At 47.0% G+C, this 16,522-nt stretch overlaps 1 protein-coding gene across 6 annotated transcripts in view; it reads left to right on the plus strand.

Moving 5' to 3' along the window:
- Nucleotides 1-4,132: 4,132 nt before the first annotated feature.
- Nucleotides 4,133-16,522, plus strand: part of KIAA1549L (KIAA1549 like) — a 143,331-nt gene continuing 130,941 nt past the window's right edge. For all 6 annotated transcript variants that reach the window (XR_013930966.1, XM_080405834.1, XM_080405833.1 and 3 more), the window contains exon 1: nt 4,133-4,702. Coding sequence is in view for 5 of the 6 variants with exons in the window: in XM_080405834.1 (XP_080261960.1) it covers nt 4,522-4,702 (181 nt within the window). In the remaining variant the exon portion in view is untranslated. The remainder of the gene's footprint in view (nt 4,703-16,522) is intronic.

The raw sequence follows: 16,522 nt of genomic DNA on the forward strand, positions 1-16,522 counted from the left end.
TGACTTTTGGTGGCTTTCATTTTTTTGGCTGTGTTACATCAAGGCTGGGTTAAGGCAAACGTGATGAAGATATTCAGGGAGTGCTCTAAAATTCTGATAGAATCGTTTGAAAGCTGCTCTTTCTGAAATTTTATGTTTTTTTTAACTTTCAAGGCTTCTTTAGGAGGATCTTGAGATTCTGCCTTTGGTGCAGCCAAACCTTGAAGGTTCTTTGGTCTGGATGTCCCACTTTTACAACCTTAGGAAAAGGTTATCTGGCCCAGATACCAGCAGATGCGTTGCTGATGCTGAGGTTCGTACGGAGCCTCTGGCAACTGTTGCTTGGGCAGCAGGAGGGGGCTCGCGCTGCCGCAGGTCATAAATATAAGAGACTGAAATGACAGTGCAAGAGATTTTTGATACCAAAATATTTCAGAATGGACAGAAAGCTTTACTTTGCTAAGTACGAGGTGCTGCTGTCACTGACCTTTCACGGCTGCCCGCTCTTCAATGCAGGTTGGCTGTGCTGTCTGCAAAGCTGTTTCTACAGTGCTATACCTGAGGCGACATGAAAAAACATCTGTCCAAATGCTACAGACACCTCTATTGCTCTGTTGCTAAGCTTGCTTTTCGTTCTTTGCTGCTAGACTCAGATATTGTTGACTTTTAAATGCATGCTGACGTTGGTATCTATATCCCATAGCAAACAGGGCCACTGCCTTGGTGTATTTTACACTCCCACTTCTGGCAACATCTGACAAGGAAAGGCAGGCTGAGCCTCTCAGAGGGACTGTGCTGCCTGAAGTCCTTTCCGTTCTTGCTTTCTATTAGTAACACTGTCCGACTGTCCCCTCTGCGCTTTCCTGTCCTGTGGAAGGGTAGGACTACGACAAACAGTTATGGGTAAGCCATCTTCGTCTCAGCTGTCTTTCGGAAGACTAACACTGGTTTAAAATTTGGTATTTCCCCTGTCACTAGATGCAAGGGACAAATTTATACTGCGGCTGTGATAGATACATTCAAAGAAATCAATGGGGCTGTCGCGTGCTACAGATCTGTAGCGGGACGAACAGGTTCGGGATGATGCTATGTTTCCTCAGTGAATTAGTTTAGCTTTTCAGCTGGAGAGATGATCGGTCTCTGGGTGGCAACAGAGAAGCTACTGTTTGCCATCACTCACAAAGCGGTACAGCCCTGAGCATCGTGGTAGATTCACATTAATCGCTGCAGCTCATGCATCCCGTGACTCCTGCTCCTGCAGTGAATGGGGGCAGGAATCCGCGTGAGTCGGAGTTGTGGTGGGGTTGTGAGATACTGCAGCTCCCTGCATGAAGGGCTGTAACTTCTCTATAGGCCCATAATGTTCAGCACGCACATCTCGTGTGGTGCAGCACGCTGGGGGTGTCAGAGAAATGCTGTAGCCCCTCCTGCCTCTTCCCACACTGAATGGCATGGGGACTGAAACGGGCCGTTTGATGCCCTGCCGTGGGGGAAGGCGTATGAAAACATAAATAAGGTTTGACGGTGATTGATGGTAGTTAAATCTTCCTGCCTTTCACCTGTAAGAAGGTGCATTTTATCTCTCAGGAGAGGCGGGTATGTGCTCTAAGCAGACTGAGGTGGTTCTAGCTGCCCCTGTGTTGGGGAACAGCACGGACAGCTCTTTGTTAGAGCGATGGATCTTCATGCTGAGAGGCTGAAATACACCTTTGAATGGGTTCTTCCCCGTAAACCCTGAAGTACCCGGTTAGCAGCATCTGCACCCTCTTGGTAGAGGTGCCTGGAGACTGGGCTCCATTCAGCGGTTGTATTTGCGGAGTGAGATGTTCATAAACTTGGCCTGTTTATTCATCAACATCAAAAATGCCAACCGTTCTGTTGCAAAGGGAGACCATGGCCTGCCACCAGCCTCACGGAGAAGTTGCTGCAAGCAAGGCAATTTTGGGTGTAGGTTTCACTCATTCCAGCCAAGGTCATGCAGATGATGTCAGTTTAGTGCTTTGGACACAGTAGGAGAGTCCATGCAAACATGATTCTGGTGGGGGTGTGCAGGGTTTATGGTTACAGAGCACGGCGGGGTTACACTCTTCCCCAGCAAGAGACATGCCGGTCCTGGGGAGCAGCATTCGATGTGTCTCGGCCAGCCAGTGCAGATCTTTGCTGGCATGGAGCGTCTTGATTCTCTATCCATAATGAGACCTTCCTACAGCACGGGCTACCTTCTAACATTAAGGATTCTATAGCTGAGAGGAAACTGGGTTGGAAGTACATACGCTTGACCTCCCTGTGCCCCGGGAAGGGATGCAGGGGCAACGTATGTGGGCTGCTTGCAACACTAGCACCCGATAGTGATATATACGGGGCATGTGCACGCTGTAGAACATGTATGTAGGAAAGCAAATCTCAGCACCAAGTATGGATGCACAGGGCCCCCCCCCTTCCCCTCCCTGAGTCTGAAATTACCTTTCTGGACAGGGAAAACAAATAGGATTGGGAAAAGTAAGTTTAGGAAGTAGTTAACTGCAGTTACTTGGTAAAACTTCAGTGATTTTTCACTCGCTGTACAAGATCCTATCCATCATCATTCTGGAAAACATGCATTTTTAAAATCCTTTGAAATAACAACCCCATCAGCTAAGAAAAAAAATGGTATTTTATACATAATACATTCACACATGCACATATATGCTGTATAATGGAAAATCAAGAGAGGACTGTGATGGTTAAGGCTAGATCGGGAAAAATCGCTGTCAAAATTCACTTACTGATGGATCTATGACAAAGATTGTGTTACGACAAAACTTAGAGAAATACGAGAATGATGAAATGAGTCATACGCTGGGCTCCCTGAAGGTAACGAGAGGTGCCACCAGAGGGCCCTGCACCAAGTGTGGTGGCCCCAAGTAATCCGGCGTGATGCGTAAACTGTCCATATTACTACAATAACCATACAACTGCCATCTTTTCTCTGTGGATGATCAGTAGCAGTTATCACGCGGAAACTAATTTTGCATAGAATGAATTAGCTATTTGAGGGAAAAGTTAGTAAAATGACACCAATGGGCTGTGTTAGTGGCTGAGTAACGGTGCTGGTGCCACGCGGGGCGTGCTGAGCCGCTCGGATCAATGTGTGCCCGTGGGTCGCCAGGCTGGTGGGTTGCAGGGGGCAGCCGGGCACAGGCTGGGGGGCCGTTGCCAGCCCAGGCGGGGGCTTGCTCCGCCTCAAACCTGGCTGTTGGGAATTGATCGGGGAGATGACTTCTTCTTTTGTGCTGGAGCTGCCGGGAGGCCGGGGCAGCTTTCCCCTATGTAGGCGATGCTGCACCCGCTCACGGTGGGCTCTCGGGGGCCCGGAGCACGCTCTGCCCCCAGCCCACCTTCGCTGTGCTGCTCCCGCCGGCGCTGGTGCTCGCAGACACGGTCTGGGGAGTGAAAGAGCCCAAGGAAGCAGTGCCAGAACTGGTACTAGAATAAAGAACTGACGTTACCTCTGCTGGCAAAACTAAGTACGGAAAACCCTGAACGAATTGCCGTGATGTTTGCTCTGGCCGTGACCGAGGCAGCTTCTGCCTCTTGCTGGGCTCACCTCGGATGTCCGTAACAGTTTGCTGTGCCCGCTGGCCTCCTGGCGTGCCTTTGCGCAGCGCAGAGGCAAACCTCAGTCCTTCGAAGCTCCCTTTTCAGCCGGGAGGTCCGGCAGCGAGCGGCCGAGGGAGGTTTACGCGCCGGAGGCCGGGGAGGTGGCTGCCCTGCGGCCGAGCCCCCGGGCGCCCCAGCTTCGCCGTCCCCCGAGCTGCTGCGGAGGGGGGGCTCGGGCTGCCGCTGGCCCCGCGGCTGGCCAGGGCCGGTTGGCGGCGTCCCAAATGTGCCAGCGGTACCTCGGCTGGCAGCAGGTGCCCCCAGGCTGAGCAGGGGGCAGCTTGAATCTTGCCGGGTCACAGGACCCCTGCCAAGGGCGTGGCTTTACAGCTGAAGGGGGAGCCGGGGCTGAGGGGGGCTCGGGCCGGGGTCTGGCGGCGGCCCCCGGGGCACGCAGGGCCGCGGCTCCCTCGCACCGCCCGTTTGCCCGGCGCCCTGCCCGCCCCCGCGGCCCCCCTGCCCCGGCGACCGCTCGACAGCGGCCCCGGCGGGGCGGAGCGGAGCGGGCCGGGCGGGCGCGGGGGGCCGGGCGCCCGGCGGGGCGGCGGAGGGGGTCCCCGCGGCCCCGGCAGCGCCGCCTCCGCTCCCCGCCTCCCCGCGCTCGGAGGGCGGGGAGCGGGGCCGGGACTGGCGGCGACGCGAGCCCTTTGTGGATGAAGCTCCCTTCCGCGGCGCTCTGCGCGCCGAAGCCAGAGGGGCCGCGCCGCCGCCGCCGTTAAGGGGCACCGGCACCGCCGTCCTGCGGCCGCGGCGGGCGCCCGGGCAGAGCCGCCGGCAGCATGCGGGGGCCCCCGCTCCTCCGCCGCCGCCGCCGCCTGCCCGCGCAGCCGCTGCTCTAGAGCCCGGCGCGGCGATGGGCAGCGCCGCCCGCTGAGCCGCGGCGGGGCCGTGCGAGGCGCGGGGATGTGGCGGCGGGCGGCGGGCGGCGGGCGGAGCGGGGCGCGCCCCGTAGGGCCCGGCCGAGCGCCCGGCACCGCGGCCCCGCGCTGCGCCCCGCCGGCGGGCGGCGGAGCGGGCCTGGCCGCCGCCGTCCTGCTGCTGGGGGGGATCGTCGCCGTCCTGCCGAGCGCCCGGGCCGAGCCGGGTAAGGAGCGCGGCGGGGGCGCGGGGGCGGGCGGCGGGAGCACGGCCGTCACCGGGAGCCGTGCCCGACACCGGGAGCCGTGCCCGACACCGGGAGCACGGCCGTCACCAGGAGCCGCGCCCGACACCGGGAGCCGTGCCCGTCACGGAGCCGCGCTGTCACCGCCCTGCGGGGAGGCTCGGGCTTCCCGGCGCGGAGCTGCCGCCGCCCGCGGAGCTGCCTCACCGGCTGCAATAGCAGCGGGGCCGCCGCGGCGGGAGCGGCACCGGGCGGGCTGCCGGCGCCGTGCGGCACCGCCGGCGGGCAGAGCCCGGCTCTGCCTCATTGTCTGCGGCGCCCTCGCCCCGCCGCTCCCGCCACCGGGGCTGCTCTACGGCGGGGGACGCGGGGGCTCGGGGCCCTTCCCCGCAGGCTGCCTGCGCGGCGGCCCCTGCCTCCCTGCCCTCCCCGGCCAACGCGCGTAGCGGCTTTCCCGTGGGACGGGCCGGCGGGGATCGGGCTCGTTCCTCGCGGGGCAAGAGGGGCGGGCGGAGGCTTTTGTTCCAGCCGGGGAGCGTGTGGAGCGAGGGGGGCTGCGTGAGGCGCGGGGGGGCAGGGGGCAGGCGCGGAGCGGCGAGGGCAGGTACGCAAGGGCGAGCAGGGGGCAGGTACGGAGGGGTGAGCAGAGGGCAGGCACTGCCCAGGTCTCAGCACAGCATCTCAAATGTAGCTGAGAGCTACAATTTTGGGGTTATATTCGGGGTTAGAGTCTTCCGATTTCCCTTCACTTTTTGAGCCAGGCAGCATTCTGCGCACTCCTCACTTCCTACAGCAGTCGATACGCTGGTGACCTCAATGCAGAAATGATTACTGTTGCTAGTAGTTATTGTATGTGCCAGATATAGGTGCCAAATATAATCTAAGGCTATGCTGAAGTAATTGGAAGAGGCTAAAATGGATGTACGGCTAGATTACTCCCATGGGCTTAAGAAAAGAGTATGGATGCGGATCCACATTTCAAAGCTGTTAACGTGAATGTACAGTAATCGTATAGGATGGATGTCAGTTTTACGGTCATAATATAATAAGGTTTCTCATTTGCAGGTTGGAGGCTGGTGGTACAGTGCTTCATACTTCATGACTTGTTCTGAGCGTGTAAATACTGCCGTTTGATTTATCTCTGTAAGATAAATTGACCCGTGATCAGAGGCTAATGCCTGAATTTTTACCTGTGCTTGTCAGTTCAGGCTGGATTTCACATGAAGTTTCGTGCCATGTCTGAATTATGAAATGTGCCTTCACTTGTAGCTAGCCAGCCTCTTGGAACTGATTTTTAAAGGCTGAGGTATTTCTGACAATGCAACAAGGCACCCCTTCACACTCGATTGCTAGATTCAGGAATAGAATGAAAAGTGTTATTATTCTGTTTGCTCCTTTGTGGTCTGTGTGTCTTTATGACACGGCCATCATCTCACTGTTAAGTGAGGAAATCCAACAGAGTTCAAAAACATATCTGTAGGTACCTATAGCCTACAGCTTGGGAAAAAAGAGGTGAGAAACTACCACAGTGTCAAGAAGCCAAAGCGCATAATAGCAGTATGCATAGCACCCATGGTGGAAAATCCTGTCACTGATGGGTATTGCCTGGGAATTTTAGACAACTGATTAGTTACATTAATGTAATCTGTTGTAATTAATAGCTTTGAGCTGAAATTGCAGGTAGAAGTTTATTAGTCCTATGCAGTGTTTATCAGTAAACAATGGCTAAGGTGCAGAAACTGGATGGCCATCAACCGAAAAAGCTCTGCCTTTCAGCGAGAGGGAGTGCATGAAATGCTGTCTGCCATGAAGTCAGGGGCAAAACACCTAGCAGAGCCAAATTTTCAATCAAGAATATTAATTTTGTCTAAGAAGGTTAACTTCTGTATGTTTACATAGAGCAGTCTATGTGTAGTTCTGGATTTCTGTTAAGCGAACATGCTTTTACTGCTTTCTGTGAGTATGACTGTGATGTATATGGTTCATAGAGCAGGTCTACTGCCGTGAAGTCCAAGGGACGTTACCTGATGCATTAAACACTGGGAATAGCATTTGTCATGCACCGTTTTTACTACAGTTTTCTCTGCTGGGGAATATTTGCATCTGTGGGATAATTGTGTCCGTCCGTCTGTACACGCTCACAGATGAATGCTTGGTTCTTCTGTTGGGTTTATGTGCAACACACGGCATTGCTGTGTGTGAAGATGAAGCAGGGAACTCAGGGCACGGAGCGTAAAGAGAGAAGTTGTACTCTGATGCTAGTGCTTCAGAAGCCAACTCAAAAGTCTCCTGATCCCTGAGACGATTTTAAATGGCTAGGGTAACAAAATTTCCTTTGACCTCAATAAAAATTCAGGACAAAGGGAAAAGATCTCCCCGAGAAGAGATGCTGACAGGATGAGACGTTGGGCTACCAGGCAGTGGGAGCAGAGAGATGGGTTATCTCTGTGTTAGGGGCTCAGAACCAGACCTCAGTGCTTGTCGGTGTCTTGAGACGCTGTTGACATCGAGTACAGAGTGATGAGCTTTCCAACAGCAGGTGAGAAGCTTTAATTTTGACTTCAGAAGTATTTTATGCTTCTTTAGCTGCTTACATACAGAACTGCTCAGTGACAGAGCGGAGTTAATCATTAATTTCCTCAGTATGTCATCCCCAGGACCACCTGAATTCAGGTGGAAAATAAAATTACATTGTCCACTCTAGTTAGAAGTACAGAACTGTGATTTCTGATGGAATATAGAAGAATGAGTGCAAAAATTCAGTTAAACTGACTATATCTGTCAAGAAAGATAAAAGTAATGAGCCAGAAAACAAATGAGGGCACGTGGGGTTTTAGGTTGACTCCTACCATGCTCCAGCCAGGTGAAACTCCCTGGTGAAACAGAAGCATGAACCCTGGGCAATCATTTTCCTTGGTGGAGAGAAGAGAGAGGCGGTTTCTGAAACGGGTGTAACTTTGAAAGGGCACTATTGAAAGCTGATCTGGTCTCAGCGGATCTGTCGGCTGGTAAATACACATGGCACTATTGTTTGAGTAAAATGGAGGAAGAGGAGCATTGCTCGCAGTTGTGTTGCCCATGAGTTTAATCAACTGATCAGAGGGGCTGCAAGTGGCAGGGCTGGGGAAATAAAATCTTCAGAAACGTTAAAATATACCTTTTATGTATGCCGTCGCCCTTTGTGCTTGCTTGTGTAGCCTGTTTGAGTGATGAACTTGTCAGGGAAAGGTCCGTTTCTTCCTACATCTGCTGAACACTAGCACAGTGAGATCTCACCTTAATTAACAACAATTTCAAAAACAATAACGACACCTCCAGTGCAGTGGCTGCTTCTCGCAGCTGGAGCTTCGATTGAACAACTCGGAGAGTGCTCCGTGCCAGCTGCTAAACTGCCAGCCCCACCTCCTATGGACCACGGCTGTCGATGGATGGCAGCTGCCTGGGCTGGATTCTCAGCTCCTGAAATTCCACAAAAAGCACCAGAACTGGCACATCTGGAAGCGTACAGTCGGTGTGGTGTTTCCATTGCCAAAGGAGCTGCCACAGAGGTGAGGGCTGCAAGCGTACCAGGGCATCATCCCTGGATCCAGCTCCACCTTGAGGAAATTAGTGAGGACAAAGGCACTCGATACCTGCTGTGGCTGCTGTCCAGAACTAGCAGTCCAGCATTTTAGGAAATCAATAGTTTCAGGTTGGTCACGTTGCTCTTTTAATGTTCTGTCTGATTATCTCAGCAGACCAAAGTATGTGCAGGTATCTCAGCTACCCTGTGAAAGAACAGCGAAAAGTTCAAATTCTGTCTCATTTTATTCAAAACAAAAGAGGAATCTACAGTGTGGGTGGAAAGGTTAGGCCACCGGGAGCATGCAAACCAATGCTGCTTTGGGAGGATGAGGATTTGATGGGTACGCTTGGCATCCATCCACTGGTCACAAGTTACCTTCTTTCACTGCTTTCCTGGATCTGAGTTACTCCCTGCATTAGCTGATAATAAATAATCTGAGTTTAGCATTCTGATAGGTACAGAATGCTTTAAGTTCATGCATACTGAAACCACCTTGATGAAACGGTTCTCTGTAGATCAAGAGAAGCAGCTGGTATCTCAGATGAGGTTGAAGGGTGCCCATGTTTTGCCTGTAAGCAATGCTGGCTGGCTGTTGGAGACCTATGGTTAGAGAAGAACTTTCCAATCTTATTTTCAGTCATGTTCAGTCATCCGGTAGCATATTGGAAACGTTGTATCCTCCTAATCTTCACCGCACTACTTTCTGGAATGTTTCACACTTGCTTGAGGTCAGGTTGATGAACAAGAGGAAGGGGGCTGGGAGTAATTTTCTGTTTATGGCCTTTTCTTAGTCATGTGGGAATGGTTGTTTCTCCTGAAGTAAATACCGATGATATTTGCATAAGTTTGAATTCAGGCTTCAATGTCCGAACACGTCAACATTTCATTAAAAAAAAAAATAAAAAGAGCATTTAAGTGGTTAGGTACTGGTTTAACTCCCTTCTGCTGGGTGCAAGGAAGGAACTACTGCACTTACTGAACGACTCTGCATTTTACTGCTGATCTCGTAAGGCACTGCCTTCCGACTAGCAAGGTGGGAGAGCAGTGGTGGGCTTTGGATTTAGGGCATTTCTCTGCTAAAACACCCCATGGAAAAACATTCCTGATGAGGGTGTTTAGTTAGAGAAGTAGAAGATACAGGAAAACCAGTTCCTGTACATCTCACACAGAGCAGTTTGCTGCTGAAGCAGTTGCAGTACTGTTGGCAGAGCTGGTCTTTGTGCCTGAGGTTGTGACTCAGAAATTAAGGGTCAGGTTCATGAAGAAAAGGCAAACACATCTAGAAGTTAGTTTTAAAAAATTCCAGGAAATAACACTTGTATCCTTGAGTTGAAGGTGCGCAGGAGTTTTCCTACCAAAAAAGAGAAAAGAATAGAAAAAAACCTCCGGATGAAGTAGATTGGGACAGAGCCGGGCAGATAGCGCTGTGCCTGCCTGAGTGAGAGGTGCTCGATCAGAGGCTGCCTTTGGGAAGGTGACAGCACAGCTGTATGAAGGACCAGAAAGGAGGAACATCCACCACTGTGGCCTGGGTGATGCATCCCCTTTCTCTGCAGCCTCCTCTGAGGCCGTGGGGTTCTGCTTGGGCTCACGCTAGGCTAAATGATCCTTTATCCACCCTTCAAAGAGCTTCATTTGGTGGCCCCTGTCACTAGAGCGTTTGAGGCTTCTGTAGTCATTGCTGGATCATGTATGTGTATGATAGAAAGGTTTTATCCTTGTTTTTCAGCTAATGGTCTTGCCCGTGATCACTCTTACCCTGTCTTCTCCATTCAGGCTAGGTTGGCAGCTCCACGAGGAGTTGAGCAGGAGACAGGCAACTGCTGTGAACTTTCTCTCTTTCCAATGTTGGTGAAGCCTATACCCTCACGCCCATAAGCTGCTTAGCAATACCTCCCTTACTCTCTTCCTGCCCTGCCTAAAACCCAAATACACACAAAACAGCGATCCACAGCAAAAATTTTTAGATGCCACGAATGAATCCTCAGAGTTTATCAAGAGAGTAATGAACCAATGTTATGAAAAAAAACCAGCAGGGTCTTCCATTCTTTCTGCTTAAACATAACTTTCAATAGTTTTTGATTTGAAAAGGTCGATAACAAAACATTTGGAATTGAAAAAGAAGCAAACGAGAGCAAAGTCCAGGCTCTGAACTGAAATTTTAGTGGCAGTCCTACATACATGCAGAACTATACAAAGGGAACATCTGCACCTCATAATTATTGTCACAAGAAGAAAGGCCGGTAATGCTCTTAAAGTCTGAAATGGAGATAGGATGCTGATAGGTGCCTGGAGTGCATCTTTGAACACAGGTGATGCTTTTAAGGGCCTCTCAAGAGGAGCTATAAGTGACTCAGTTTGACTTCTTCCTTTTAAAGGAGTTACTGCAGAAAATGCAAGTCTGAAGATACAACCACTATGGGCCCCTTTTGGGTGAAAAGAAGTTACTATGTTATTAATATTTAAATAACAGTTACTTTTTCAGGTATGAGGTATATACAGTGTGTATAGCAAATGTAACACTCATAATATTTCTATTTGATCTTGAGGCTAAATCAGGGAAAATTCCTTTCTGGATCCTGGAAGCATAGGAGGAGGAAGGAAGGGAAAATGAAAGAACGTTTGAACATGGAGGAAATAAACATCCAGACTTAGAAGACAGTGCCAGTTCCCACATTTTCTCCACCACACATTGCTAAACAATCTATAATACCTTGTCTATCATTTTATCACCTGTAAGCAATGTACCGGTGTTGGTCTTTTAAGGGAAGTACCCAGGCTGATACCTACTGACTTTGAATAGGAAGAATACAATGGGAGAAATCAGAGGAAAAACTATGCAAGATGGGCAACAAGGAATGTAATTTTTCTGGGCATGTTCTCCAGTGTTCAGGTGTTATCATCAGGTTTAATGCATCAGCTGGGGAAGAAGCAGTAGCTTTTTTTAAAAAAAAATTCTCCTGAATTGCCTTTGTGTGTGTGCGTTTTCCTTATTATGACAAAAAAGCCTCTATGTTGAATCTAGTGATTTTGGTTGCTCTCTAGGAAAGTCTTTGTACATGATATACCTACCTACTGATCATGTGTTTTGCTAAGTGCTGATGCAGATGGGTGGTGATAAAAAATTCCTGAAGCAAGCCAATATAAATTAAAATCCATCTGTATACCAGGTAATAAAAAAGCAGCAGAACTATCCTGCATCCCTCTGCTGTTCAGCAACACGATGATCTCACTGCAGTGTTTTTAGCTGAAAATAAGTAAAAAGTCTGTAAATAAATTGTTGCTCTGTGTTTGAGAGGTATGGATTTTGTAAATCAAACCTTATATGGTTGCTAGCTGGGATAATGCAAGAAGATTGTTACATAAATATGTGTAACTCACTATGCTAAGAGACAGATTTAGTAAGTCAAAAGAAAGGCTAAACATTTAAATGCATGGATATTAAAATGTCAAAACCAGATGCCAAAGGAATAGGAAACAAAGATGTATTAGTTTTCCATGTTATTTCTTAAACAAAGACATAACTGAGGCCAGCAAAATATGTTGGCAACCAATGTAAAAATGGTCAGAAGGGAGCTGAAGAATGGAAGTTTATCCTTGGGAACAGTTTGTTACCAAATAGTTGGTCTTTGTTTTGAAAATAATAAAATGACTTAGATTGTATGATTTTGTTTGTCACTGAAGTTCTGAAAAGCTGATTTAAAAGCAACCATTACAGACTCGCCTGGTTCTTTCTTTGTGTTTTCTTTTAATTTGATGAGTAGCCTTGGCCGATGAATGTATCAGTGACGAAAAATTGGATTTTATAAGGGTCATGGCTAGTTAAGAAAGGGAATGCATGTTTACAGTTTTCTGTTGTGGTAGTATGTCTTTGATGTGAGATCTTTAGGCTGAAATTTTGAGGGGTAGTTTTCAGAAATCCTTAAAATTGATTATTTTTGGTTATAGCGTATTCTGCTCTGTACTTCCATGATACTGTAATTTTAAAAATGCTTCTCTGACCTTGTGGTAAAACATCTTGGCAGAATGATTTAAATACCAGTACAGCTTGATTGCTGTAGCAGTTCAGTATGCTCAGGTAGGGTTGTCTGATTCTATTGATGCCCACCAACTCTGGAAGTCTCAAATCCTGGGGGTTTTTGTTTGTTTGTTTGTTTGTTTTTTGCAATGAGTGTAGATGCAGAATTAGATATTGACATAAAAGTAGACTTGAAAATGCTGCCCCTCCTTGATTGGCAGTCCATAAACATACTTGAAATTGCCCAGCTTTTGCTTGTACTTTGCTACTACTTTGTTAGTAGTAGAGATGTTTTTTGATCTGCAACCTGCTGATTTTATCAATATATTTCCCCATGCAAGGTTTGGTATCTAAAATTAATTGCTATTTAAAACCAAAAATTTGACTTACTGGAGGAGTGGAGCTTGGATTCTAAATTGGCTACAGGCAGTGGTCTTTTGCTAGGCAAAAAGTGGGAGTGTTGATCAGACATTTTATGGGATGCTGTTTTAGCTCTACTGCTATTAAAAAAGCGCATTATTTTCCATACCTCTTTTTTTTTGTTTGTTTTTGTTTTTGTTTTGTTTTGTTGTTTTTTTTTGCTAATGAAATACCTAGAAAAAGCTTATGGACTCCTGTCACACAATTAATATGAAATTATTGACTTATTTTCACAAGTAATTTTACCAGCTTGTCACCTACCAAGAGGTCTGAGACACCTTGATGTTTTACTGAGAAGGCACATACAAAGCCTGTGGACCAGGCTGGATTGTTCCTGAGCACCTGCAGCATCTCACATCCAAAAGAATATTGCAAGTAGGGCAGTGATTGGCCATAAGGAGGAGTACAGAATATGGGGAAAAAATTGTATTGGTTAGAGATTTCTAGGCATTTAGGTCACAAAGGAGTCATGATGTCAAATTTGTCTTCTGCATAAGGTGGGCGGTAAGATTTCTCTTTGTTTTAGTGGCTGGTACAATCGTGGCAGCTCTGGGTAACCTTTACAAGACTATGCCATCCTAATTAAAATTTTTCAGGGGCTGAGCAGTTCACCATAATTGTTGGTGAATAAGGGTGTTACTATCGTGTTTCAAAATGTATATAATTTTAAAACTGAATGTGTCTCGCTTCATTTTCTAGTCATTCTGTATACGAGGCTGAAGAGCTTCAAAACCTCTTTTCCATGCATAGCTATGTCTACACTGTGTTCAAGTCTTGCCTTTTGCTTTGAGTTCTCAGATGGTTCTGTCAAAGGCATCTTTTCCACATATTTTGTCGTTCTTTTGAGTCCTCTTTGAAGTCTTTCTAGTCTGATGTCCCTCTGGAACTGCAGCCTCCAGAGCTGGTCTGGTTTTCCTGGTTCATCAGGAAAATCGGCATCAGTGTCAGGTGTAATATAATTTTTTGTTGTAATGCTGATCTCCTCATATGTGAGTTGAATTAACTCCTGTAGGAGTTCCTACTGATCTGATTACTCACCTCTGCTTCCAAGATTTATTTTTTTTAGAGTAAGTTTACTCTGCAGACTTTGGTATAGTCAAGAGAAGCAAGATTAACATCTCCTGAAGCTACAATGCTTCTCCTACTTGTGGAAGCTGCAATCTGCTCAGCAGACAAAACCCTTCATCATTGTTCCCCTCCACAGACACTGTTATCCCATAAAACTGGTCTGCAGTCTTTATTTCCAGATGTGTGATCTGATACTTGACTGCATCTGCCTGCCTGCTTCGATGTTCATCACTTTCCCAGCTGCCATCTGAGAACTTTTATCAGAGATAGTTTTGACTTCCTCCAGGTTACTGATAAAAATGTTGAGTGCAAGGCTGAGAATCAGTCCCCATGGGAGTCTATCAGAAGCATTGCTGCTCAATTTAATCATTTAAAATCTATTGCATATGCACTATATTCATTTTATATTTTATTAATCAAAATGAAAGATATAAAGTCAAATGCCTCATTGAAACCTAAGAATATTAGATCAAATTTGTAGTCCGATAGAAGTATAAAATTAAAGTGATTCATTGTCCATAAAATCTTGTTTCTGGGCATTAATTATTCCATCCTCCTTTTGCTCGCCATTAATCAAATCGTTTTCCTGCTAATCCAGTCCATCGTCATCATCAATATCAAACTCTCTATTTGACAGTTCCCATTTACCCTGTTGAAATGACACAATATCAAAGAACAAAGAGAAATACTGTTCTTTGTTTGCTTTGTCTCCTAGCGCTAGGAATAATGGGACAATCAGCAACTGAGAAAAAAAAAAAAGTCTCATTCAAAACCCGTCAGTGCTGCTTCACCCCCCTCCGGCTGTAGGGCTGGCACCCCAAGAAGTGGGTGCTTTAAGGACCCTCACAATGTAGGTCTGGTGCACTCTGGTCGTGCCTGGCTGCACCGAGTGATGGAGACTGAAGGATCCTGTCTGGTTCAGGGTGGCATTTCCTACAGTCCTGTATGGACAAAGAGAACATTGAAAATTTGAATAATAAGCACTAGAAGAATATAAACTGTAAGAAGGTGCATGGAAAATAACCTCCTGGAAAACCAAATGCTACTCGGGCGTAGTCGACGCTTCTCCTGAGGGCTTTGTGCCTTACTTTTGCTTTTGTAGAAAAATAGTTTGGGAGTAATTAACTTAAAAAATGCATGCTTCTTACCTCATACCATCCCCTAGTAAACAGTAAGTCAGTTTGTGCGTGTGAAACTTGCTGCGAGCAGCGAATTCCACCTTGTCAGTATCTGTGCATGTGTCAGGGTGTTCCAGCATATCTTGGCAGAAATAACATGGTTTTGCCTCTTAAGCACTGAATGTGTACTTTGTCAAACAGAGGTTTATTAATTACAGGGCACCTTCATCTTTTAGAGTCTTTTTAATATCAGGACAATATAGTTCTTTCTCTTCAATACTATTTAAATGTAAGAAAAAAAAAGTGATAAGAATTACATAGTGGAAAGTAAAGCTCTTTTATTACTCTATTCCTGTACAAAGTAAGATTTATTCCCATCAGAGTAACACTTACAACCCTTTTGTTATGTCAGTACTCCTCTCAATGATAATATTGGCATTTGTTCTTGTAAACAATTGGAGGACTGCCATTTTAGCTGATGCCACAGTCTCCTTAGGGAAACTATTTTTGATGAATGTAACCACTTTTGATAATTTCCACATGTGAAAGGGAAATGCAATCTCACTTTGGAGCAAAGAATGTACTTTATTTGCTTTCCGTTTAATACAAGTGGATTCTTACAGCTGAGGTGGCAATAGGATTTGGAAAACTTAGATTAAATGGAGTTTTAAATGGATTAAAAAATGGATTTTTTGTTCTTAAAATATATACTGACAGTGTTGATAGAGTGACATTTAGATGCAGACTCTGGTGCCTGTTTTTGTCAATGGGGTGTAATAGGGATTATTTTTAAGTACTTGCTAGTGTGTACGTATCCCATTGTGCGGTAAAAATTGTTCTTAGGAGTATTTTTTGGCTCACTGGTTAAGCTACCTTTGCTAGAGAAGACATAGTAATATTCCAGAAAAAGGCTAGTGAGGTCACTTGAGAGAGGGTCTCCTGTGGGTCCCCAGCACTTGCGGGGGGGTTGTATCCTCAGAGCTGGGAAACCAGGGGGGTTCTTCACCTTCTTGAGGAAATAGTAAACGCAGCTGCTCTGCAACCCAGAAGCAGGCGGGGCTGTGGCGTGGTGATCTGTGGATTCATCTGGGCTTTTTCCAACTCTTCTGCGATGTTCCCGTGTTGGAAATTGTGCTGCATGTGCCATGCTTTTCGTTTTGTAGGGGCTCTGTATAGCGAGTACTTTCTGTATTGACTGCCTGCTCACTGCTCCTCAGGTAATGGATGGGTACAGGTCAAATACTTTCTGGTCTTTACTGGAGAGTCTGGGAGGTATTGGTTACACCGCTTCTGTTGTCTGCCTGGGCTTTGTGCATGGCTCCTGACTACAGAGACTGTAAGAGATAAAATTATGTATGCTTATTCATGTCATCAGCTTTAAAGAATTAATTTGCCTTAACTAGCATTTGCGTTTGCTGCATTGACAGCAGCATTTGTGTTCAATGAACTTGGGCTTTTAAAATCCGTGTTATTGCATATTTTGCTTCCAAAATTTCATGAGTTTTAGAAGCGTCACCAGTGCTGAGTTAGTAATGCATTAATAGTTCTTGTTGTATTGAAAACCATTTCTTTTCTTTATGTATTTATTGTGAAACAGTTATCATGGGAGAGTT

This window comes from Falco punctatus (genome assembly GCF_963210335.1).
Source record: "Falco punctatus genome assembly, chromosome: 10".
In the NCBI taxonomy this organism is placed as follows: Eukaryota; Metazoa; Chordata; class Aves; order Falconiformes; family Falconidae; genus Falco; species Falco punctatus.